Source organism: Onychostoma macrolepis, chromosome 21 (assembly GCF_012432095.1).
Source record: "Onychostoma macrolepis isolate SWU-2019 chromosome 21, ASM1243209v1, whole genome shotgun sequence".
Taxonomy (NCBI): Eukaryota; Metazoa; Chordata; class Actinopteri; order Cypriniformes; family Cyprinidae; genus Onychostoma; species Onychostoma macrolepis.
In genome coordinates this window covers 856,923-881,170 of record NC_081175.1, presented here as the reverse complement: position 1 = coordinate 881,170, position 24,248 = coordinate 856,923, and the positions used below count along the sequence as shown (strand labels likewise).

The following is a 24,248-nucleotide window of genomic DNA, read 5'->3' as shown; positions in this document are numbered from 1 at the left end:
CCAATACTTGACCGTCTCCTCTTCATCTGTCAGTGGTGCTGGTGCAGGTTCTCCCTCTGCCTTCTTGCTGTCGACAAGTCAGTAGTTCATTTTATTAATTAAGAAATGTAACAGGTTGGATTAGAGAATATTTAATTATGTGAAAAGAGTGTTAGACTATGTGGAAAAAGCTGCAGCGCATTGAAATAGACATTGAATGATATTTAACGTCAAATGTTTGTAAAGTAATTTAGCCCACATCCATGAACCTTTCATGCTTAAAGCTTTACCGTGATTGAATTATGTTTTTATACTTTATTTTTACAACTGCTGCCACGTTCTTGTTTCTTTTTTCTGTCGTGTTCCTTTTTTTTTTTTTTTGTGGCCATGGGATGCCACTCTACTATATCATACGTCTAAAGCTCCGTCCTCTTATATTTAGGCCCCAAACCATATCTCATTCTTACTTCATAAAAGTTCTAAGTAAAGCATGCCACTACATAATGTTTCATAAGCATATAGAATCATACAGAAATTAATATAAATTAATTTTTCTTCAACAAGTAACATCAAAATGATCAAAATAACCCATTAAACCAAAAAAGTTTTACTGTTCCAAGAAGCCAAACATATGGTAAATAACCAGCATGACACTTCAGTTTTAACAGTCAAAGAGTGTGTGATATGATGTTATTTAAATATTTAACATCTGACAAGTGTTTTTAGAATAGAAATTTTAAACAACCAACAATATCCATGGATGAAAGCTGCTCAATTTTCGTAAAATTGTGTCATTTTGAATTTATTGATTATTGTGATTTGTAATTTTCAATGTGATTTAATTTTTTTTTTTTTTTGAAAAATCTGAATTTTAGGAGTAAGATTGAGAATATATTTATGCAAATTTTGAATAATTTGAATAATAAATTTAATAAACCTGAATTTCTTGATAGCTTTTCAATAAATTTATTTATTATAAGAAAATGTATTATAAGTGGAAATGTTATAATCCTCAGACATAAACTTGAACATGGTAAAACCTTTTCCTTTTATTGTGATGAGAACAGAGTCATTTATTAAAATAATAATAATAAAAAAAACTTTGCAATAAATTCTTCTTTATTTTGACATATCTCCCTAATTTCATTTTTCACCATTTTGTTCCACTCAATAACAGCTCATCATCCTGAGAGAGAGAGGCGGGGGAGAGAGAGAGAATATTTGACAGGTGCCAAAAGCCAAAATTTATTACTTTACATCAGGGGTGCCCAATCCTGCTCCTGGCGATCAACTGTCCTGCAAAGTTCAGCTCCAAGTCTAATCAAACACACCTGCCTTTAATTTTCAAGCGATCCTGAAGTTACATTGAGAACCAAAAATAACCATTACATTATAATGTAACCCCCAAATGGCAAGAAAGGTTCCAGCCTTGGTGTGAAGGGTTAAATCTTTCATACTTATTCTTTCTATAGTCCATTACAAGTGGTCAGACTCATACTCCTCTTCACATTTTCTGTCAGTTGGACTGCAATGTCTTTTTCTGAATCTGAAAAATATATATAATAATTTACATTTCACAACAAACGTGTGCAATTTGTATCACCACTCAATATTTGCATTATTTCTAAATTGGCAAGTAGATTATTTTCTTCAGTTCTTCAGACCTGGCACATCAGTGGAAATCAGTCACTGCTACAGTTCAAAAGACACTACATAACGTCAACTTTATATCCAAGAAAAGAAAAAAACCTTGCTCCTCTTTCTGTCAGTAGGGTTCGACGTTATGTCCAATGAAATTAGGGGTCTTACTTGGGAGTAGAGGTCTTCACAGGTCCAAAAATTTGTACCTGAACCCGAAGAGACCGAACCGACCCGGACCCGTATTTTATTTGAAAGTGGGACCCGAACCCGTGCAGACCCGAGGAATGCCTTAAATGTACTACCCGGACCCGACGCGGACCCAACCATTATTTGAAAGTTGGACCCGAACCCGGCTGGGAAGACACAGACCCGACTGCACCCAATCGGCACATATTGCAACAGCAAACTGTTATTAAGTCCATAAACAAGTTATGAAAAAAATAAAACTTTTTGCCTTAACTACTGTTAGTAGCCCTCTCCCTGACTGCGATGCACACAATCCTCCTAGCCAATAAATTTCCATCCATGTTAGGCTGTTCCTCTCTCTTGCCGTCTGAAAGAGCCTTCTTAATCCACTCATTATTCCAGCTTTAAAAGTCTACTTGCTGTCACGGAGACGGATGACTAATGCAACTTTGCCGGTTTTTTTCCCATCTCGAGTTAACTTCGACTGTTGCGTTTACGCCACAATAACGATACTTTCTGTTGGTTGTAATAAAGATTCGGAGCAATTTTTTTTTTTTTTAGCAAAAAATGCACAGAATGAGAAGTTCGTTACACTTTACTGTGTGCGTGTTCAATAACAGGTGCATCTCTTCAGTTTTATTTCAGCTTTTTTTTTCCACATCACTCATGAAGGAATCCATGATCACTGTCTGCTTGCAGTACATTAACTCCACCTGCGCTCTGCTTCTAGCGGCTGAGGTAACGCATGTTATCACCCACATTTTGTTTGCTGTAATTGTTCCAAATGTAACCAATGTAGCCAAACTTTTATTAAATCGGGGCCATTGCATAGAGCAGGGTTGGGAAACATTGATCCTGGAGGGCTGGTGTTCCTGCAGAGTTTAGCTCCAACCCTAATCAAACACACCTGAACCAACTAATCAAGGTCTTCAGGATGCAGTTAGGTATTTTTTTTTCAGGTTTTTTCAGGGTTGGAGCTAACCTTCCCCATCCCTGGCTAATAAAAGCTGGTAATGTTAATGCTACAGAAAAACGGCAGAGGGTGCTGCTCTTACCCAGCTGTCTGCATGTGACTAATAGTCTCTGGTAATGGTGATCCAAGACTCTCTGGAAGCAGAAGACAGAGTAACCCGGAGAGGACATTCAGACTGCCGGTTAAGATGTATGGCAAAGATCTGTAATAGCCTCCTGGAACAAAAAACAAACAAAAAATGTAAAAAAATAGTTCTGATAGGCATGTAAGAAATTATGTTACTTCAAACATTATATTGTTTGATCTATGTCGATAAGCATTGGTCACTGTGTAGTTTAATTTGATTTAAAAAATGCTTCTTGGTCTGAAAAGCTGGAGAAACTATGGAAATTTCACAATATACTGTTGAGACGTGACATGACCAAACTAGTGCACAAATCAGGGATGGACTGGAACTAAAAAGACAGCTCATATTTTTATGGTCTTGTGTTTGAGATGATTTCTTATAACTACAGCTGACAGAGGACATTCAAAATATTTATGTTACAGAATGTTACAATTTTACCTCTGCCACATTTTTTCTATGTCCAGGCAGAGAGGAACTTAAGTGAAAACTGCCCAACTCTCTCCTTGTTTACCATTTTGAATAACAGTTATGTTGATAACTTCATTAATCTTTGTTTTAAGCAGCTCATGTTGTTGTGAAAACATTCTCATATTGGGATGCTTTGGTAAGATCACGTAACATTAGAACAGCCTTCTGTCTGTGCCGCCTTTATTTATTTGCTCGTTTTCATCACTTTCCCTTTAATTTGTGGGCACTGACTTGTTTGCTAAACTGAACATCCAATCATAGTTCTCACTCACGCCGATGATGACCCAAACGCCAATTCAACATGTTGAACTGAGCAAACTGCCACTGATGTGAGCCCAACGAGAGCTGATGTGTGGAACACACCAAACAAACTAGAAGCTCGCCGACGGCTTAGTGTGTCCCGGCCTCTAAAAGTCAATTGCCCCATTGCCAGTTTATCACATTCAGCTGGCTTTGTTGAGTGCCTCTTCTGAGTCTGTGTTTTTTTCTGTCAGTTCTGCATGTCTGTTTAGCTATTGGTCCTCGCCAGTTTGGTTTGCCTTCATCACCGATGGAGTTTTGGTTCCTTATTGCCGCTGTCGCCTCTGGATGGCTTAGTTGCTCTCCCTCTCTCTTAGATATTACAAGTGTGCGTTATGCAGTGTGAACAGTGGGCACCGACCGGCAGAAACATAAATCTGCACCTATGGCATGGTCAGAGCCACAATGCGGCATAGAAGTGTGCAGTGTGTGTGCTTGCCGCACACCTACATTTGAAATAACGAACCTGAGCGCACAAAAGATGCGATGTGAATGGCAATTTCTTCGTGTGGGGCTCCGTTTTTATGATGAGAGGAGTAGAAAGGTTGAGAAAGCACTCCAGGTAAATTTTGAAATGTACCAGGTTTATATTATATTGATCTATCTATCTAATTTTTTTCCTGTTTGATAAGCAGTTAAATGTTTGTTTACACACAGAGAAAAAAAAAAAGTGTAAGCTTTTAATAAGTCCAAGAATAAAATGATTAATTTAGCCTACTCAGCATGTTAAAATTGATTTACATAACTTATTTTTTCATTTTCTAACAGTTTGGACTTGAATAAAGAAAGAAAACTTGCACTTAACCTTTTCACAGGCATTTTGTTAGACAGATATCGTGATTTATCATTATAGGATTTTCTAGAAATATATCGATTATCACAGAATCGCTGTATCGTGATATTATCGTTATCGTGAGCCATGTATCGTGATTATATCGTATCGTGAGGTACCCTGCGATTCCCACCCCTAGACTTCATGGCTTAAGTGATGACATAACTATGGCATTGCATGCTCGTAGTTTCTTCTGCGATATGATATGAAATGACACAGGCTACAGCGCGTGCTAGCGCATTTGTGCATGCAATTGAAGAGCACAGTACAGTTTCTGCGCTCATTTGACTCGCGCCTGGCGCTGAAGCAAAGTTGGAGTGCATGTCTGAAATGTCGCTGGTTTGATGTGGTCATAAAGACATTCTGCGTTTAAAAAAAACGATGGTTATTGTGAAGAAAAATGAGACCGAATGAGACAGCAACTGTGAGTGGGGTGTCCAACCCTATCCCGCCCCAGCGTTAACTGTGTTAAATATTTTTAATGCGTTAAACTGAGAAAATTAATTGCCTGTGCTAACACGCTAATTTTGACAGCACTTATATATATACATGCAGTATATTGTTACGGGTTCGTGGTTGTGGTAAGATTAAATAAAGGTCAGGAGAACGAAGTAGCATCAACACACATTTCCATTTAATCAACAAGTAGCTCAGACAAAGACAAGGGGAAAACTGAGGACTTATAACGGGACGAGAACAAAAGAGCAAACAAGATAATGCAAATCAGGTGGGGACAATGAACGATGATTAACTAATAAGAACCGGAACTAAACCAAATAAGGGAAAACAGGAACAGACACATGACATATATATGGACACAGGCACAATTTCTATTGTTTTAACTGCTGACCAAAACATATTCAAGTTACAGTTATATAATTAATATGGGCATAAAGTGCAAATTGCCCAGACCAGAGAGAAATAAAGTATTTTCCACTAAGAAAAATTTCAGTTAACATGCTGAATTATTTTTTTCCTGTGTTATTCCACTTTATTAAATATAACTTTTTATGGGTTGTAATATTATGGTTTCATTATCTGTGGATAGTTAATGCCAATGTCTGGTCAAAATTGCATGTGCATAAAATTTTTATGTGAAAAAAAAAAAAAATGTTGATGTGTTGAATACTTATTTCCCCAGCGTGTGTGTGTGTATGTACACATTACATTAGCATTTCAATGTAGTATTTTAATGTGGTAGTGCATTCTTATCCAGTAATGCACTTATTTAAATATAGGGGTAACAATCATATAATGCATTATTAGGTATTATACATTATTTAAGGGATAGATCAACTATTCCTGGTACGTCCCTGTTCAGGTGAATAGCTGTCATATGGGGGCAGTCCTGGCATAATGGTTAGAGAGTCAGACTTGTAGCCCGAAGAGCATAAATTCTGAGTTTGGGTCATCATACTTGGCCACATGTGACTTCACTCAATTTCACTCAATATCCCATATGAAACGTAAGTCTTAGCGCTGAATCCGGACTGCCTAAAAAAATGAAACCAGACCAGCGGGTGATGGATTATAGATTGGAAACTTCTTAGCCAAACGTGTTTAAAGCATCACATTAGCATACGATCTGCTAAATAGATGCATTCTTTGTGGAAAGAAACAAATAAACGTTGTGCTATATACTCTTCTCCACAACAAACTGCATCTGCACTCATTTCTACGGTCCTCGATATTATCTACTCTCCTCTGAATGCGATTTGAGACACTTGATTATGAGATCATCTGCGAAGCCCCGTCGTCTCAGACTTAGGTAACGTTAATGCTTTACATACAATAAACTTTAGCTAACGTTAGGCAATGCATTAACTAACAATAACAATGAGAAATATTGTTCCAGCATTAATTAGTTAGTTAATAACATTTCAACTTTTTGTTAGCTCAGGTACGGTTAACAGATACAACTTTTAATTTTAATAAATAATGTATTAGTAAATGTTGAAATAAAAATTAATGTTAATCAATGCTTTAGAAGTATTGTGTATTGAATCTTTGTGCTGTATTTTCAGTTGGCAATTTGATATGCAGTTGTTATACACTACACCTTGCCCACCTGATTTTATGCAGGCCAACCCACTTAAACATTTCTGGCCTCGACCCTGTGTCAACTAGCAGTCATTAGCTTATTAGTAGACTGTCTGCTTAATATCTTCTAACAATTTATTTTGATGGGTCCACAACATACAACATACTGACTATGAGAAACTTTGCAAGTATAAGTCAACTTATTCTACTAACCCTAAACCTACCCTACTGAGAGTTAGTAGACATGTAGATGCAAATGAATGAGAATTAGTTGACATGTAGTTGACATGTAATTACAAAGTTACTTATAGTTAGTAGAATGTCTAAAGTGGACTATCAAAATAAAGTGTAACCAATATTTTACACAGTTCTGAAGCAAACAGCAGTGCTGGAATTATAGCTTATAAATGAATAGGAGAGATCAGTTAAGTTTTAAATGTTTCCAACGGACCTGATGTTATGGCAATGTTTTTCTCTTTTCATTTGTGTAGAAATGTAGATTTGACAACTAAATTGGCCCACAGACTGACCAGAAAAGGCTCCAGTGCTCCCTATGGCCAGTCCATCCCTGGTACAAAATAAATCCCTGGAAACTGTATGAATAAAATTTGAAGAAGGTATGATGTACTGTAGATGAAAATTCCCAAAACTTGCTTCTGTGAATGTGATGCTGTGGGCTTTCCTGTTCACACATTTCAAGCTAAAGGATTTTTCAAATTCAGAATTCTTCCTCACTCGAGGAACTAGACAAATAATACAGAATTTTGGAGATTAGACAGATTGTACAGACTAGCGTTTAGTTACCTAAGTAGATGACATATGGTGCCAATATGCTGCCGACTCTGGATGACATTGAGCAGGCTCCTAAAGCTGTGTTCCTCAGTACAGTGGGGTAAAGCTCAGCGGAAGCAGGGTACGCCATTGAAAATGCTGCAGACAGACCAAACTTTCCCAGCATCACCAGTGAAATGGAAACAGAACTCATATCTATAAATTAATAGAGACAAAACATTCCATCCAAAGTTGAGCAAAGTTCATTTTTGTTTGTCAAAAATCAAACACATCATTAGACAGAAAAATCCTTATGATCATATTGTTGGACATGTCAAAGTTCTTTAGAAAACCAAGAAATGGTGAATTATGATCAAAAGTGAACAATTAAATAGAGGAGAAGGTAGGAATGTTTCACCATATCTCAAGATTAGCCAAGACCGTGGCAGGTAAATTACACTGGTTTGCTGCGTCCTTACTTCCCGAATTATAACTTTAAATGCAGGTATTGGCTTGGAGCTTACTTGAATAATGCAATGATACATATGAAAAACTACAAAACACACACACACACACAGCAGTTCAAATGCTGACATCTTACAAAGGTGTGATTTTTTATAGTTTATTGTCTTGACCACGGTGATCATATGTAGACAAGTTTGCAGCCTGGATTTTTTTTTAGCCAGTTAAGCAAAAAAATAAAACTGAATTTAAAAAATAAATAACTAGTGCATTGTACAGCTCAGTGTTCAGTGGCAGCTGTGACAGCTGTATGGGCAGTCCGAGTCCTTCGGATGCAGCCGCTGATATAGTTAGCAACCATTTGTTAATATTCTGACAATTAATGTTGTTACTTTCATTTTCAAAATAATCAGTGGTGGACTGTAAGGAAGTACATTCGTTAAGTATTCTCATACAAATGTGAAGTACTAAGTTTTCTTTTCTTTTTTTGTTCCTCGCAGGACAGCAACACTATAAAATATGGTCTTTTACAACATAATGCATTGTTGCAGATGAAACTACCAAACAGTAGGCAACTTTAAATTTAACAATCTTGAACATATTCAGAAGTAAAATGCAACATACACATTAGTGCAGCAGTAATACTAATGCAAAACCATCCTGATGAATTCTTTTTTCAGAACAATACTGTATACCTTTACTTTTACTCTCAATTCTTTGTGTATATTAGAGTATGCAAGATAATACTTTTACTTAAAGGATAGTTCACCCCAAAATGAAAATTCTGTAATCATTTACTCACCCTCAAGTTGTTCCAGGTTTGGAATTTTATTTTTGTGTGAACTATCCCTTTAGCTAAGGTTTTAAATATGACTAATAGTTTTTCCCCAATGTGGTATTAGTAGTTACTGTCTTGGCTCTAAACAATTTCTCTTTTCCTTCTGTCCCTAAATCAGACCAGACCCCTGTACTGCAGGATAAAGCTGAATGTGCAGCTTTTTTTAATGGTTTTGGGCTGAACAGGGAGGCTCTGACAGTGCTGCTGGATCTTCAGAGAAGTGAACAATGACATGGATGGGGTGCTACAATCCAGACCCTGGTGTTTCTCTTCTGTCTGCCAGTGGTACATCATACAGAGTGGTCTCCAGAGTGTTTGACATGCCTCGTTCCACTGTCCACCACATTGTCCTCAGAGTCACTAAGGAGGTGCTGGCCATTCAGCAAGAGATTCACCTCCCGAAGACCCCAGAAGACCTGGAGGCAGGACTTGGCTTAAAATTAATGTTTTTCAGATGTTAAACCTAAGCTATGTTGTAAATTGTTGTAAAAAGTACTTTCAGTAATGTATATGTAACAGTTCTGCTACTGCGTTGGAGCGAGCAGCAAGGAACGCGTAGACGCAGGAGAATTCTCAAATAACAGTCTTTAATCATCCAAATTGGGGAACACAGGCAGGACACACACGTAGCACTTAGATGTTTAACACCGGACACAAGAAAACACAGGGCTAGTACTTGTCACAGGTTGCTGCGAAGGAGGCAGATAGTCAAATGAACAGAGTCTTTAAGAAATCCACATAGGAAAATAAGCAAACACAACCTCTTAAAACGACGTGAGACAGGACAAAGAAACGTGGGAAAGGCAGGGCTATAAATACTGAACCGAACAAGGGACTAATGAGTAAATTAACAAGGAACAGGTGATCAGAATGATAATCAAACTAAACAAGGACAGGAAAGAACAACAAAGGACCAGGAAGAACAATGGAGCAAAACAGGACCAAAAGTCTGACATAACTTCCCCGTCCTGGAAGGCAGGTGGGCGCCCTGGAGGCTTGTGCAGTAGTGGGATAGAGGGGAGGCCTCCAGGGCAGATCAGGCAGTCCGGGAAGCCATGGCGGAGCAAGGGACTTGGGAGGCCATGGCAGATCAGGGAGTCCAAGGGGCCATAGTGATACCGGCCATTTGGGAGCCCACGGGGGTGCCGGCAGATCAGGAGGCCATGGCTGATGGGCCTTCGTGGCCTTTTAGAAGGACCCAGGCTTTGCCACTATGGCCATGGACGTATGGCCCCCCCAAAAAAAAAATTTCTTGGGGGAAATTAGGGCCTTGCAGGGCAGGATAGGTTCTGGAGGAGCGGGCACTGGAGGGCACTCTGGAGGAGTGGAGCTGGTTGGGACCAGCGGAGACAAAGGAGACTCAGGAGACAACAGAGAGCTGGATGGAACCAGCAAAAACGAGAGAGACGAATGAGAGCTTTCTTGAGCGGACTCTGGGGTGAGGATAGGAGCCAACACTGGAGAGAACTCTGGGGCTGGAGCTGAAACTGGAGCAAACTCCGGAGAGAGGATTGGGGCTGAGAATTCTAGAGGGAGTGTCATGTCCAGGAGCTCTGAGAGGCGCGCTGGAGCAGAGACTTTCACTGGTTAAGACATGAGAACGGGAGCCCTCTCTGGGCTTGACGTGGGGATGGAAGCACACTCTGGGCTGAACTCCTTCTGTAACTCCCTGATGGAGAATGAAGAGTCTCCCTGCTGCAGCATCCACTACCCATATTCCACCAGTGCTCTGTTCTGGCAGGTGATGTGACAATGCAAAGCCAGTAAGTCCATTTTTGTTAAAGGTCCTGTCTTCTGTCATGGGTTGCTGGGGCAAGAAACTCAAAGGAGCACAAACGAGGCAGATAGTCAAACGAACATCGTCTTTAATGAATCCATGTAGGAAAATAAGCAAACACAACCTCTTAAAACGATGTGAGACAGGACAAAGAAATGGGAAATGCAGGGCTATTAATACTGAACCAAACGAGGGACTAATGAATAAATTAACAAGGAACAGGTGATCAGAATTAAAATCAAACTAAACAAGGACAGGAAATGACCAAATAAGGAAAACCAGGAAGAACAACGGGGCAAAACAGGACCAAAAGTCTGACAGTACTAGGAATTAAATGAGGAAAAAAAATGGAACACAGCTGAAACCAAGGAACAATCAAACATGAGGGAGAAAAAACAAACACAGAGACAGGAACATGGATGTGACAGTACAGAACAATTTGTTTAAATGTGTAAATACTTTTTTTTTTACAGGAAGAAAAAATTAAACATATAGAAGAATGTTTTGTGAAAAAATTCTAAGCTGCATTAAAAAAAAAATTAACAATGTACATAATTACTTGTCTTTTACTATGGGAACACAGTACAATCATGCCGTGCTATGGTAGAGGATTGACCACATGTGTAATCTTGTCCTAGACACCTCAGGGTCCAAGGGAACAAGAACAGCAAACACCTTAGGCAAGCGGGTTAAGCTCACTGAGGTTACACCCGACCTTGGTTGATCGCTCAAAAAGACTCACACAGCCTCAGCACCCATGGGGCAGAGAGTGCACAAGTAAATCTTCAGATGGGTTCAAACATGTTATAGCCAAACTTCCACTCAGAATGGTACTGTAGAAGCAGGAACGAGTCATTATACAGAAAGAACCCTTGCCTGTAAGGCAGGAAGCACTAGGTTATAAAACCGAGGCCCAGCCAACCGCCGCACAAATTTCTGCAATGGTCACGCTGCTAGACCATGCCCAGAAAGAGGCGAAACCTCTAGCTGAATGGGCTCTTACTCCAATAGGGCATTGCAGGCCCAAGGAAGAGTAGGCGAGCAGAATAGCGTCAACTTGTGACCGGATGCCCTTTGACATAGCCACCGAAGCAGTCAAAGAGCTATTCCGACTGCCTAAACGGGGTGGAACGCTCAATGTAGACCTTCAGCGCCCTAACGGGGTAGAGTAGATTCAACTCCTGGTCCTCCTCTGTGGGAGCAAGCGCAGAGAGTGTAATCACCTGTGCACTGAACGGAGTGAACACATACACCTTAAGTATGTAACCAAGCCTTGGTTTCAGGACAACTTTAGAGTCGCCAGGATTGAACTCCAGGCAATTAGGGCTCACAGAGAGTGCTTATAAGTCTCCCATACATTTTACCAATGCTAGCGCCAGCAGCAGAGCAGTTTTTAATGACAGGGACCGGAGGCCAACAGACTGCAGCTGCTCGAAGTGAGGATCCTTAGGGCATTTAGAACAGTCGGCAGGTCCCACATAGGGACACTGAGGAGGACGGGTTCAGCCTTCTGGCCCCTCTCAGAAAACGGACAACAAGGTTGTCTCTGCCCACTGACTGTCCCGCTATAGGGGCATGAAAAGCAGCTATAGTCGCTACATAGACCTTGAGCGTGGATGTGGAGCGCCCCTTATCCAACAGCTCTTGCAGGAAGGACAGTATCACTGATACGTCACAGACAAACGGGTCCTCGCCGCGGACTGAGCACCAGGTGGAGAATACTGATCATTTAGTGGCATAGAGGCGCCTTGTAGCTGGAGCTCTAGCCTGAGAAATGGTGTTTAGAACATACTCTGGGAGGCATGCAGGCTCCCGTCGAGTGGCCAAAGATGCAGAGCCCACAGCTCTGGCCGCAGGTGCCATATTGTCCTGTTCGCCTGCGAGAGAAGATCCCGCCTCAGGGGAATGGGCCATGGGGCTGCTATAAACAGCTGTGCCAGCTCGGCCAACCCAATGCTGGTTTTTCCAGAGTGGGGCCACCAGGAGAACTCTGCGTTCCTGTTCCCTGATTTGCCTGATTACCTACGGGATCAGAGCGACCAGGGGAAAAGCATAGAGAAGGAGATTGTCCTTGGATGCATCCCTGTCCTTGGAATAATAGATTGGGCAATGAGAATTGTCTTTTGAGGCGAAGAGGTCTATTTCTGCCTTGCCAAAGATTTCCCAAATTTTCTGAATCGTCTGCGAATGAAGCCTCCACTCCTCTGAGGGGACCTTGCTTTGTGACAACATGTCTGCTCCTAGGTTCAGTTTGCCCGAAATGTGTGCTGCTCTCAGCGAGCGCAGGTTGAACTGAACCCATTCCAGGAGGTGCTCTACTAGCACGGAAAGGCGCCTCAATGACAGCCCCCTGGTGATTTATGTAGGACACCACAGTCATGCTGTTCGAGCGGACCAGTGTTGGCAGCAAACACATCTCCGACCGCACCCGGAACTGGACGGGGTGACTGGCGGCTCACGAGAGGCAGCTTGGGGGGTGGTCCAGCTGCAGCGAGACTTGGCTCCCTCCTCTTTCTGACCTTTAGATCAGGACGACGCCGGCGGCGTGGGATCCAGCGCTATCTTGGGCAAGGGTCCCTGTTGCTTTGGAAACGGGTTGCGGTTGGGTGAAGAGGACAGGAGAAACCTCTCTGTGTGGAGAGAGCGAGGTACGTGGGGCCTGAGCCGAAGTAAGCTCGCTCGCATCCGAGAGCTGTGATCCTCTGCCCCAATGTTTTTTCCTCACAGGCTCCTGGGAGGAAGAAAACGGGTGGGCACAAGGGGCGGAGTCCCTTTCTGAAAAGAATGCTATCCACGAGCTCAGAGAGGCGAGACACATATTCTCACAATGAGAACATTCCGTCAAACACACTCAAGGTGGCTGTCACCGCAATAGTAGCGCGGCATTTGAAACAAATGTCGGAGAGATATGCTCTTTAAAAATTTGCTCTAATAGCGCTCGCTGGATGGCAGCAGGGGAAGCCGGATCACTGCTGTGCGATGCTGAAGGCAGCGGGAAAGGCGGCGAATCAGCCGAGAAGAAGATTGCGTTCCACTGTGAGACGTGTCAACGGTGAGCAGGCTCTTCAGTCAGCGGAGATCAACGAGGAACGTCGTCGGATAAGAAATCTGAATCCTGTGGCGAAGCGGCCGCTTATATAGCCAGACAAACCGATGGCTGTGCAGTTACACTGTGTGATTGAAAAAGGCTTCCATTCAGGAGAAAAAAGGACTTTTTCCCATAGAGTCAACAGAGCAAACCATACCCGTTATCAACAAAAGCACAATGAATTTCAGGTTTGCAATCGTAATGTACAACTGAATATAAATTCCATTGTCATCTACGCGCAAGTGATTCTGGGATATGGCAGGGTGCGACATGTACAATTTATTTTTCTGGGAAACGGAGGGCGCATTTGAAGTGGCTTTCGAATTACGGCAGGCTTCGCCACCACGTTGACACAATCGGCCTAGGAATGCGCTCTTGGGAGGGTGCATCCTGAATTTGGACAGCTTATGTCATGATGCTGTGATACAATCACACTTAAAATATGGACTTCGGAGTCCACACACTTCAGTTTTGAATGAATTGGTTGAATGAATGACTGACTTGCTGCCACTTTCAGTTTCATATTTAGAGCATCTTTTACTTTTAATTTTTTAATTTCAAATTTAAATATATATATATATATATATATATATATATATATATATATATATGTATGTATAAGAAAACAATATTTAAAAACAATCTTGCTCATTCAAACCCCAAAATTCTACATTGAATCAAAATATTTCTGTAAAGCTACTTTTTTGATACTTTTCTCATTTAACACAATATTGACTTCAAATTATCTTTAATTAATTTAATTTCTCAGCCCAAATCACTGCATGATTAATTTGTGATTAACCTGATTAATTAATTGGCAAATCATGAAGTTCTTTAGATCATTTAGATTAAATATTTAAATGTTAATCCCCAATATTTTAATATTATTAATTTTAACATATTTGTTATTAAATTTTAATAAATGTTGCCATACAATATTGCAGTTAAAGAAACAGCTATTTCCTCAATAGGGTCTGGCTGCTGACATGCACTTGCATTTTCAGACTTGCACTCTCAGGCACCTGCACTTCCGCAAGTGACGTCACTTGCAGTCTTCTTTATTTCTTATTTTATTGTATTTATTAATACATTTTAAATTGAATCTCCCAACATTTTACACAAGTAGGCAGGTGGTGAAGACAAAAAAAAAGAAACTAAAGTACAATGTCACTTGCAATCGCCGCTTGCACTTTTCGGTACCTGCGACGTTACTTGCAGTCCACACAAACCGTGCGTGTTGCCAATGGAGACAAGACACTGTGGTGGTTAAATGATTAAATCTAATTTAATATCATAACATACATGGTCATGCAAGTCATCTGTAGGAGAAAAAGACAAGACCCACAAATCCGTGGTCACAGAACAGCAGAATATGATTGCAATATGCGCAAAGTCTCTCTTACGTGCTTTTAAACCCCCAGAAGAAAACCATAAACACTTTATATGGCTGATAGTGCTATAAAAAGATCAAATTCGATATATAGTTTATTAATTTAATGTACTACAAGGCAAGCATATATCCATGAGCACAACGTGTAAACTTTCACTTTTCCTCCCATACAGCAAAACGCTTAATGTGGCATGAAAATGGACTAAGATTATAAAGACCAAATTCAGTATTTCTTATTGTTAATGGAAACTATACAGACCATATTGAACGCGCATTGTGATATTGAAGTCGGCATGAAATCAAAATGGACTTTATTTACTTTACTATCGCACATTGCTAGTCTTGATGTTAACAATTAAACCACGCAAGTTAATCCGCTGAAAAATTAGTTTGTCTTGGTAATCTTTAACCAAAATCTGAACATTTACTTCCACTCTGGAATGGCTTTCCTTTTCTGATGACGTCAGTTTGACGGCTTGGGCAGAATATCTTTAAACACACCCCTCCGACTGTTAGGTTTCTATGAGTGGGAGACAGAGAGGAGGAGCGCTAAAATAAAACTCTGCCCTCTATTCAGTATTCCGTTTCTACTGGAAATGCGTCACTACACTGAAATAAAGTCGGCAGCAACTTCCGCTTCACCCGGACTTTAAAGGACCAACCCCGTACAAGCAAGCAGACGAGCCCAGAACGCAATGCGTTAAGTTGCATATTAAACGGTTTCCTCCCGTAGAAAATCATTATAAATAAAACAGTAATGTAGCTTAATGGACAAAGACAATGATACAAAAGGGCTGTAGACATTTTATTCCAAATGGGAAAACACGAAACTTTGCGCATTGCGTTTATTCTGGGCTCACCTGCTTATCTGTATATATTAATTATGTTTTAATAATGAAGAGGAGCATATTGAGTTTGGTCTTTATAATCTCAGTCTGTTATGCCACATTATACCATATTTTGTGGTATGGGAGGAAAACACTATATACATATAATTAATAAACTGTATATTAAATTTGTTCTTTTAATAGCACTATCTTAACAAATTAAGAAATATTAAGTGTTTATGGTTTTCTAAGGGAGGTTTAAAAGCACTTAATGAGAGCACTGAGTTCATATTCTGGTGTTCTATGACCGCGGATTTGTGGGTCTTGTCTTTTTCTCTTACAGATGACTTGCAGGACCCTGTATGTTATGATATTAAATTAAGTCAAGTCAAGTCACCTTTATTTATATAGCGCTTTTACAATACAGATTGTGTCAAAGCACTTAACAGTATCAAATTGGAGGACAGAGTGTCAGTAATGTATAATGATTAGATTAAACACTCAATTTTCAATTTTCAGTTAAAGGCATTTCATTATTGAATTCAGAGATGTCATTGTCTAGCTCAGTTTAGTTTAAATAGTATCTGTGCAATCAAATCGGCGATAATCGCTAGAAATTAAGTGAATTAGTAAATTAGTTTTAATCGTTTAACCACCACAGCGTCTTGTCTCCATTGGCAACACGCACAGTTTGTGTGGATTGCAAGTGACGTCGCAGGTAGCAAAAAGTGACATTGTAATTTATTTTATTTTTTCTCGTCTTCACCACCTGGCTACTTGTGTAAAATGTTGAGAGATTCAATTTTTAAAAAAATTAATAAATTAAATACAATTAAAAAATAAAAAAGACTGCAAGTGACGTCACATGTGGAAATGCAGGTGCCCAAGAGTGCAAGGGTTGTGGCTAGAAGGGATACAGCTCCGACTGGAAATGAGCAATGAAATTAATTGTATACCTATTAGATTGTGTTTTATTAACGTCTACACCTACTCCTTACAGGAATGAAAAAATAGTAACTATTTTTGTACAGTGTGACAAAAATTATGCTGTATTGATGTGCGCATGCCCAGTAGCGCCATACGTATCCCCTCTAGTCTTAACCGAGCGCAAGTCTGAGAGTGCAAGTCTGAAAATGCAAGTGCATGTCTGCAGGCAGACCCTTCTCGCAATTTCTCACGTTGTGGAATGAGGTGTATGAAGAGAAGAACCAGTCCTCCAAATGACAGGGTGGAAGACAAGCTGAGACGCCTTGGCCAGTAGCGGAGCATCAGCCAAGCCATGATGAGAGCAGGCACTTCCACAACTGCTGATAAGAAGCAGTTCAGGTAGATGTTTCCATGCATATTGGACGTGTTCAGAGACAAGGCAGAGTATCCAATTGAAACAGATGACCTAAAAAAAGAAAGAAGAGAGTGAGATGCAGGTTTAGTATATGGGCATTATGCAGAAATGTTAATGTTAACTTAAAAATATTATTGTTGCCCTTGGGTATTTGCTTCCTGAATTACTAAAAACAATGACCATCTCTTATCACAAGAAAAAATATTGTCTGTTACACTAAATATTCTTTTACAAATAAAAAACACATTGGTGCCAAGAGTCTGAGACCACATAAAAAATCTGGGTTTCAAAATATAAACCTGTTTGTACCCAGTAATAGAAAAGTTTCAGGAAAATGTTTTAACATTTTTAAACAATGGATTTTAATGATTTAACTTTCTACCTTATTTCTAATCAAATCTACAAAACTACAATGACATTAAAATAACTTTTTGGAGCATCTCATATCATGCTGGAGAACATGAACACCAGCAGCTGATGTATGGAGACCACTGTATGTTAATGCTTGGATATTCATATGTTCAGTTCTACTAAATGAATAAATGTCATATACTGTACATATATGTGCTGTAATGATGCACAAATCTGTACGGCTATACTATGAAGATGTAATGGGCTACATACACTGAACAAAATTATAAACGCAGCACTTTTGTTTTTGCCCTAATTTTTCATGAGCTGAACTCAAAGATCTAAGACTTTTTCTATGTACACAAAAGGCCCATTTCTCTCAAATATTGTTCACAAATCTGTCTAAATCTGTGTTAGTGAGCACTTCTCCTTTGCCAAGATACTCCATCCACCTCACAGGTGTGGCATATCAAGATGCTAATTAGACAGCATGATTATTGCACAGGTGTGCTTTAGGCTGGCCACAATAAAATGTGCAGTTTTACTGTGTTGGGGGGCTCCGAAAACCAATCAGTATCTGGTGTGACCACCATTTGCCTCACACAGTGCAACACATCTCCTTCGGATAGATATTGGCAGGAACTGGAACACGCTGGAACAAGCTGACGGCTTATGGTAGAGAAATGCTTTATCAAGCAAGAGCTGATAAAATGTAAAAAAAACTGTAACTTGAATGCAATGTAAGTCGCTTTGGATAAAAGCGTCTGCTAAATGCACAAATGTAAATGTAAATGAAATGAACATTCAATTCACGGGCAACAGCTCTGGTGGACATTCCTGCAGTCAGCATGCCAATTGCACGCTCCCTCAAAACTTGCGACATCTGTGGCATTGTGTTATGTGAAAAAACTGCACATTTTAGAGTGGCCTTTTATTGTGGCCAGCCTAAGACACACCTGTACAATAATCATGCTGTCTAATTAGCATCTTGATATGCCACACCTGTGAGGTGGATGGAGTATCTCGGCAAAGGAGAAGTACTCACTAACACAGATTTAGACAGATTTGTGAACAATATTTGAGAGAAATAGGCCTTTTGTGTACATAGAAAAAGTCTTAGATCTTTGAGTTCAGCTCATGAAAAATGTTGCGTTTATAATTTTGTTCAGTGTAAATAAGCAGTGATCAATGTCTTGAATTAGATAATGTCTAGCCAATATCTTGAGTACGTGGAGGTTCTCTCACCAGACCAGGAACAGCAGGGCGGTTATGCAGCGGATGTTAGTGGACTTCACCAGGTCAAAGAGACTGTAGCTCTGCAACTTTCCAGCATTTTCCCTCGACTGTAGTGCATGTGTCACAACAAACATGTTTTAGTACACAGCACTGGAAACTCCAAAAATCAAAACACTGCACAGCAGTGTAAGCAAAAACCATCTGAGCTCCACAGCTTAAAAAAAAAAAAGCGTAGTCATAAACCCACTCAAATAAAATAATTTACCTGATATCTGAAAATCTGTGCAAACACAGTTCCATTTTCCAGTGAAATTACCTATCAAGTAGGCTACTGTATAAAATTGATTTCAATAGATTGGGAGAACCATTATTCCCCTAATATGAATGTGTTTTTCATAAAACTATATATTGCACAAATCTGTGCCGATGAACAGACATGTAGTGCATTTGTGACATGCAGTAAAAATATTGTAGGTTCAGTGCTAAAACTCTACTTGCAGCTACATTTGTTCTATGCCATAAAGCAGAGTAATGAAACTTGTTAACATCGTTGCCTACATACTGTATACATCGCACATGTGCTGCAGGTGTGAGATGGATGAAACAAGCCTAAATAACAGGATGTTTTCATAGTGCATTAAACTCTTTTAAATAAAAACATCAAACAGATTTGGTAAATCTAGCGGTAAATCAATTTCAGACTGAATTTATTAATTAGAAAATAAGAAATGTTCAAGAGCTTTTGTCTCTGACAACCATATGAGGAGCTAAACGAGACTATTCAAAGTAGCGTGTGTCAATTTGAGAAGTACAGACAGATGTGGATTTTACTAGAATTGGAGGGAAAATGACGTCAGGGGCCTCAACCCCATTCATCCGGGCAGCCTTTCTCAGAATGACCTCAGCCTCGGCCACTCTCCCCTGAGACACCAGCCATCGCGGAGACTCTGGAATAAACCTACCAACAACAACTATTCATAAATTATTCATTTCAGTGATGAAAATGAGCTGTTAAAATGGAATAATTCAATATGAACAATGATATCACTTTGAATGCTCTTCATGTTGTGTCTAATATTTCATTTCTTATGATGTTCCTCATTTGTAAGTCCCTAAATTAATATGTTTCTGCTAAATGAATAATGTAAATATTGTCTCTTTATTTTACAGAAATAGTGGAGTCCAAATAAAATTTCTGGGAGAGAGGAGAGTAAAAGAAATGGCAAAGTCACAAACTCAAACCTGTAGAATGCCAGAAAAAAAATATATATATTGGACCGAAGTAACCAATTTTGTCTTTGAAAGTACATTTGTGCTAATATTCATTATAGATACATGACAGCTTCAAAATAGCTCTTCTCATGTCTGGTGTATTATTAAATAATATCTAGGCCATAGCAAACACCTACCACCAGAGGGGTACGTAGAACAAACAAGGGACGGTGAAGGCCAGCAGCAGCATTCTCCAGTCTCGCAAGAAGTAGGCAGCCAGTGGAAGCATCATGTACCCGATAGAAAAGAACAGACACACGCCAAGAGTGGAGAAGATGTCACGAATGCAGGGGCTCAGTATTTCCATTCCTAGGGGAAGGTTTTTTTTACAATTATATTATGAGAATCATTTTAATGTAGATTCTGAGACAAAAACACGCATTTGGAATGCAATTTTTTAACTTAACCTAAAAATGTGTTAGTAAAACAAATGTGCTGGCATTCAACATGCTTGATTTGAATAATATTCTGTATTTTTCTATGGAAGCTCATTTGTCACAGAATAGGAAAAATAAAAGGTAATTCTGACTGTTTATGTTACAATTCTGAGAAAATTGGGTAACACTTTACTTGAAGGGGTGTTCATAAGACTGACATGACCCCTTCATAATCACGACATGACACACGTCATTAATATGAAGATTTTATGCATGTTTATGACAACTGTCATGAAGTGTAATTCACTCAGTTATGTCATTTTTAATGCAAAGATGACATTGTTTGTGATGTCTTTGTCATGACAACTTGACATTACCAAGACAACATAACCTGTCATAAAGATTAATTATCAAACTTAAACTACTTACTTTATGGCTTAACGTTACATTAAACTGTCATGTGGTTGGTTTTGCCATTGGCTGTCATGAGGCCATTATAGTTGTCATGAATATTTTTCTGACCACTTTTATTCAGTGGTACAAATTGAATTTGTCATTAAAATGTCATTAAGTGTTAATACTCTGTCAAATAGAAGCAATCAAAACCAACAAAAGAGCAAAAAAACATGCAAGCGCTATGACAAGCTTTCAGTTGTTTGTCTTGATTTGCATGCATTTGTAAAAAAAAAATAGAAATAATTTTATATACATTTATACTTTTATTGGAGCACCTAATCCCACCCCTACCCTAAACCTACCCACCTCTGAACAATATAAAACACGTAACAGGCAAATATAAGTGCAGTCACAGAAGCAGAAACTGATTGTAAACAAGCAGTATAAAAGCATTAAAAACAAGTAGTGTTGCATTCCAAGTACTTCTGAAGCTATGCAAAGTCTTTATGCAAAGAAGAGAGTAAAACACACAGTGTTGCCAAATAATTTTCAGGGGAATTTACTAAAGGAAGGTTGATTTTTTGCTAAAAGTTGCTAAATGACGTTGTGACGTCACTGCACTATGACGTCATTACGTGATCAGGACGCAAAATTGTGTCACAACATCAAATCTCAGCAAAATATATAATTATGTGTTCATTTAGATTTGTTCATAAAATAATATAAATGCATAATATAACATTAAAATATAAATAGCTATTTTAAACATACACATTTTTGAACGATTACAATTAAATTGTTTGGGTCACACTTTATATTAGGTGGCATTAACTACTATGTACTTACCTTTAAATTAATAATTTGATACAATGCAATTATTGTGTACATACATGTTTTTACATTGTACTTATATTTTTAAAAATACCTATATGTAATTACATCTGTAATTAATTTCTGTAATTACATTTAGAATTACACTGTTGACCCATCCCTTACACCTTAACCCACCCTTAAACCGACCTATACCACCAAACCTGTCCCTAACCTCCCCGTATAACACCTCAATAGCAGCAATAGTGTTTTACAATACAATATGACTACAATGAGTACATTGTACTTATTCTTTGATGTAAGTACATAGTAGTTAAGGCCACCTAATATAAAGTGTGACCTTTTTTTTTTTTATTAGCTAGTAAACAAGTAAAACTACACATTCTGAACAATTATAAACAGTGTATTAGTAGTTAGTTAGTATGCTCCATTCTATGAAAAGTCTGTAAAATAGGGCACAATCTACTATATTAATATGAATGAATTTTCCATAATTATTTTTTAGTTTTTTACCTGTATTTTTATTTACACATTGTATCTTTTGTTTTCAGGTTACAGGGTTACATCAGATAATGGATAACGGATAATGTCCTGGAAAATTACTAGTACCTTTTCCATTTTTCTAGATATTTTTCTGACAGTGTACTGACAATCACAATCAATTTTAAACATAGCTAAATTTGTTGAAGGAAAAGTTGCTAAATTTAGCAACAAAATTGCTTATTTGGCAACACTGAAAACACAATGTTTTAATTGCCGAAATAATAATAAAACGGTTATGTGCACGTCTTGATGGTGTCTTAGGTAACTTAGACTTATCCGTGATGTAAAAAAAGCATGTCAAGAAAATATAAAGCAGGATGCTGTAATTAACTGATTTTGCAGTGATGGACCAAACGCTGCATAGCTTTAACCACCATTGAACTGTTTTCATTTAATTTTGGGTGAATCGATCTACAAATGCAATAAAATATAATTTTATCAATTTTAATTATTATTATTATTGGATGATTGATTTTATTTCTCTAACACTTGTTCATCTTTTTTACAACATTTGAAATATTGAAAATATATTCATGACGTTATAAAATACAGAGCATTAACACTTAATGACAATTTAATGACAAATTCAATTTGTAACTGTAGTTGTGTTCAAGAAAAATATTCATGACACTGTTATAAAATTATTTGACAGAGTATTAACACTTAATGACATTTCAATGACAAATTCAATTTGTACCACTGAATAAAAGTGGTTAGAAAAATATTCATGACAACTATAATGCCCTCATGACAGCCAATGGCAAAACCAACCACATGACAGTTTAATGCAATGTTAACCTATAAAGATAAGTAATTTCTTAAGTTTGATAATTAATCTCAACTGTCATGTTTATGACAGGTTATGTTGTCTTGGTAATGTCAAGTTGACAAAGACATCACAAACAATGTCATCTCTGCATTAAAAATGACATAACTGAGTGAATTACACATAATGACAGTTGTCATAAACATGCATAAAATCTCCTTCATATTCATGACATGTGTCATGTCATGATTATGAAGGTGTCATGTCAGTCTTATGCACACTCCTTCAAGTAAAGTGTTACCATATACTGAGGGCAGAAAAAGTTGAGATGTAAACTAGAATATAGCAAGCAAGAAAGTCAGAATTTTGAGATTAAGTCACAGTTACCTTTTTCATTTTTTATCTCATGACGGAAACAAGCTTCCATATTTTTTTATAATAAACTGTTCATGACTCAAGTCAAAATACAATAGTGTATGGATTAGTTGTGATAATTCAGTGCTAATATGAAATACACACTAAAAATGAGAGCACATCAAAAATCTTTACCTAACACAAACCCTGCCACGTAGTTTGAGATTTGGCCCATTCCAACAAGGAAAAGAAGCAAACAAAAAATCAGCCAAGATGGGGAGAAGACTTGGATGAAGGTGAATACTGTCTGAATCCCCATGGTAACAAACAGCACTATTTTCCTGCCAAACCTAAAAATCAAGAAGAAACAAGTTTATTTCAAATAGACATCTAGAGTTGTGTGGGTGTGTGTATACACTGCTCAAAAAAAGTAAAGAGAACAATTCATCAATCGCAGTATAACACTAAGTCAGTGAAACGTCAGGGATATCGGTATGTCCAGCCAGGAAGTAGAAGTAATTAATTTGTTACATTTATATAGTGCGTCTCTAGTGACTCAAGGCACTTTACATGTGAGAGGGGGTCTCCTCAAGCACCACCGGTGTGCAGCGTAGCGCCATTTTGAAAAGCATCCGATGGAAGCAAAGTACATACGCTATTCTCTGTCATCAGCAACGCATGGATACGCTGTTTCCGTTCAAATCAAAGCTTAAATAAATGTACAATACGTATCCATGCGTTACTGATTACAGAGAATAGCATATGCACTTTGTGTCCATCGGATGCTTTTCAAAATGGCACTACGCTGACACAGAGAGGAGATGAATTGTTGAATAAATGTCGTTATTTTTATTTTCTTTGCGTACAAAAAGTATTCTCGTCGCTTCATAAAATTCAGATTGAACCACTGATGGCAGATGGACTATTTTGACGATGTTTTTTTTATACTTTTCTGGGTCAAAATCACTATAAAGTGCCTTTGGTGTCCTCATCAGAATCATTCAGTTATCACAAACATAATACAATATAATGATATTCTGAAATTATATGATAAATGACCAAACATTTGCACACATATAAC

At 38.5% G+C, this 24,248-nt stretch overlaps 1 protein-coding gene across 1 annotated transcript in view; it reads right to left on the bottom strand.

Moving 5' to 3' along the window:
- Positions 1-1,080: 1,080 nt before the first annotated feature.
- Positions 1,081-24,248, bottom strand: part of slc22a21 (solute carrier family 22 member 21) — a 53,295-nt gene continuing 30,127 nt past the window's right edge. The window contains exons 3-10 of the mRNA XM_058758995.1: positions 23,363-23,517; positions 20,038-20,209; positions 19,460-19,586; positions 18,638-18,735; positions 16,878-17,092; positions 7,351-7,533; positions 2,862-2,994; positions 1,081-1,525 (exon numbers count right to left, since the gene is read on the bottom strand). Of these exons, the coding sequence (XP_058614978.1) occupies positions 1,456-1,525; positions 2,862-2,994; positions 7,351-7,533; positions 16,878-17,092; positions 18,638-18,735; positions 19,460-19,586; positions 20,038-20,209; positions 23,363-23,517 (1,153 nt within the window). The 3' untranslated portion in view covers positions 1,081-1,455. The remainder of the gene's footprint in view (positions 1,526-2,861; positions 2,995-7,350; positions 7,534-16,877; positions 17,093-18,637; positions 18,736-19,459; positions 19,587-20,037; positions 20,210-23,362; positions 23,518-24,248) is intronic.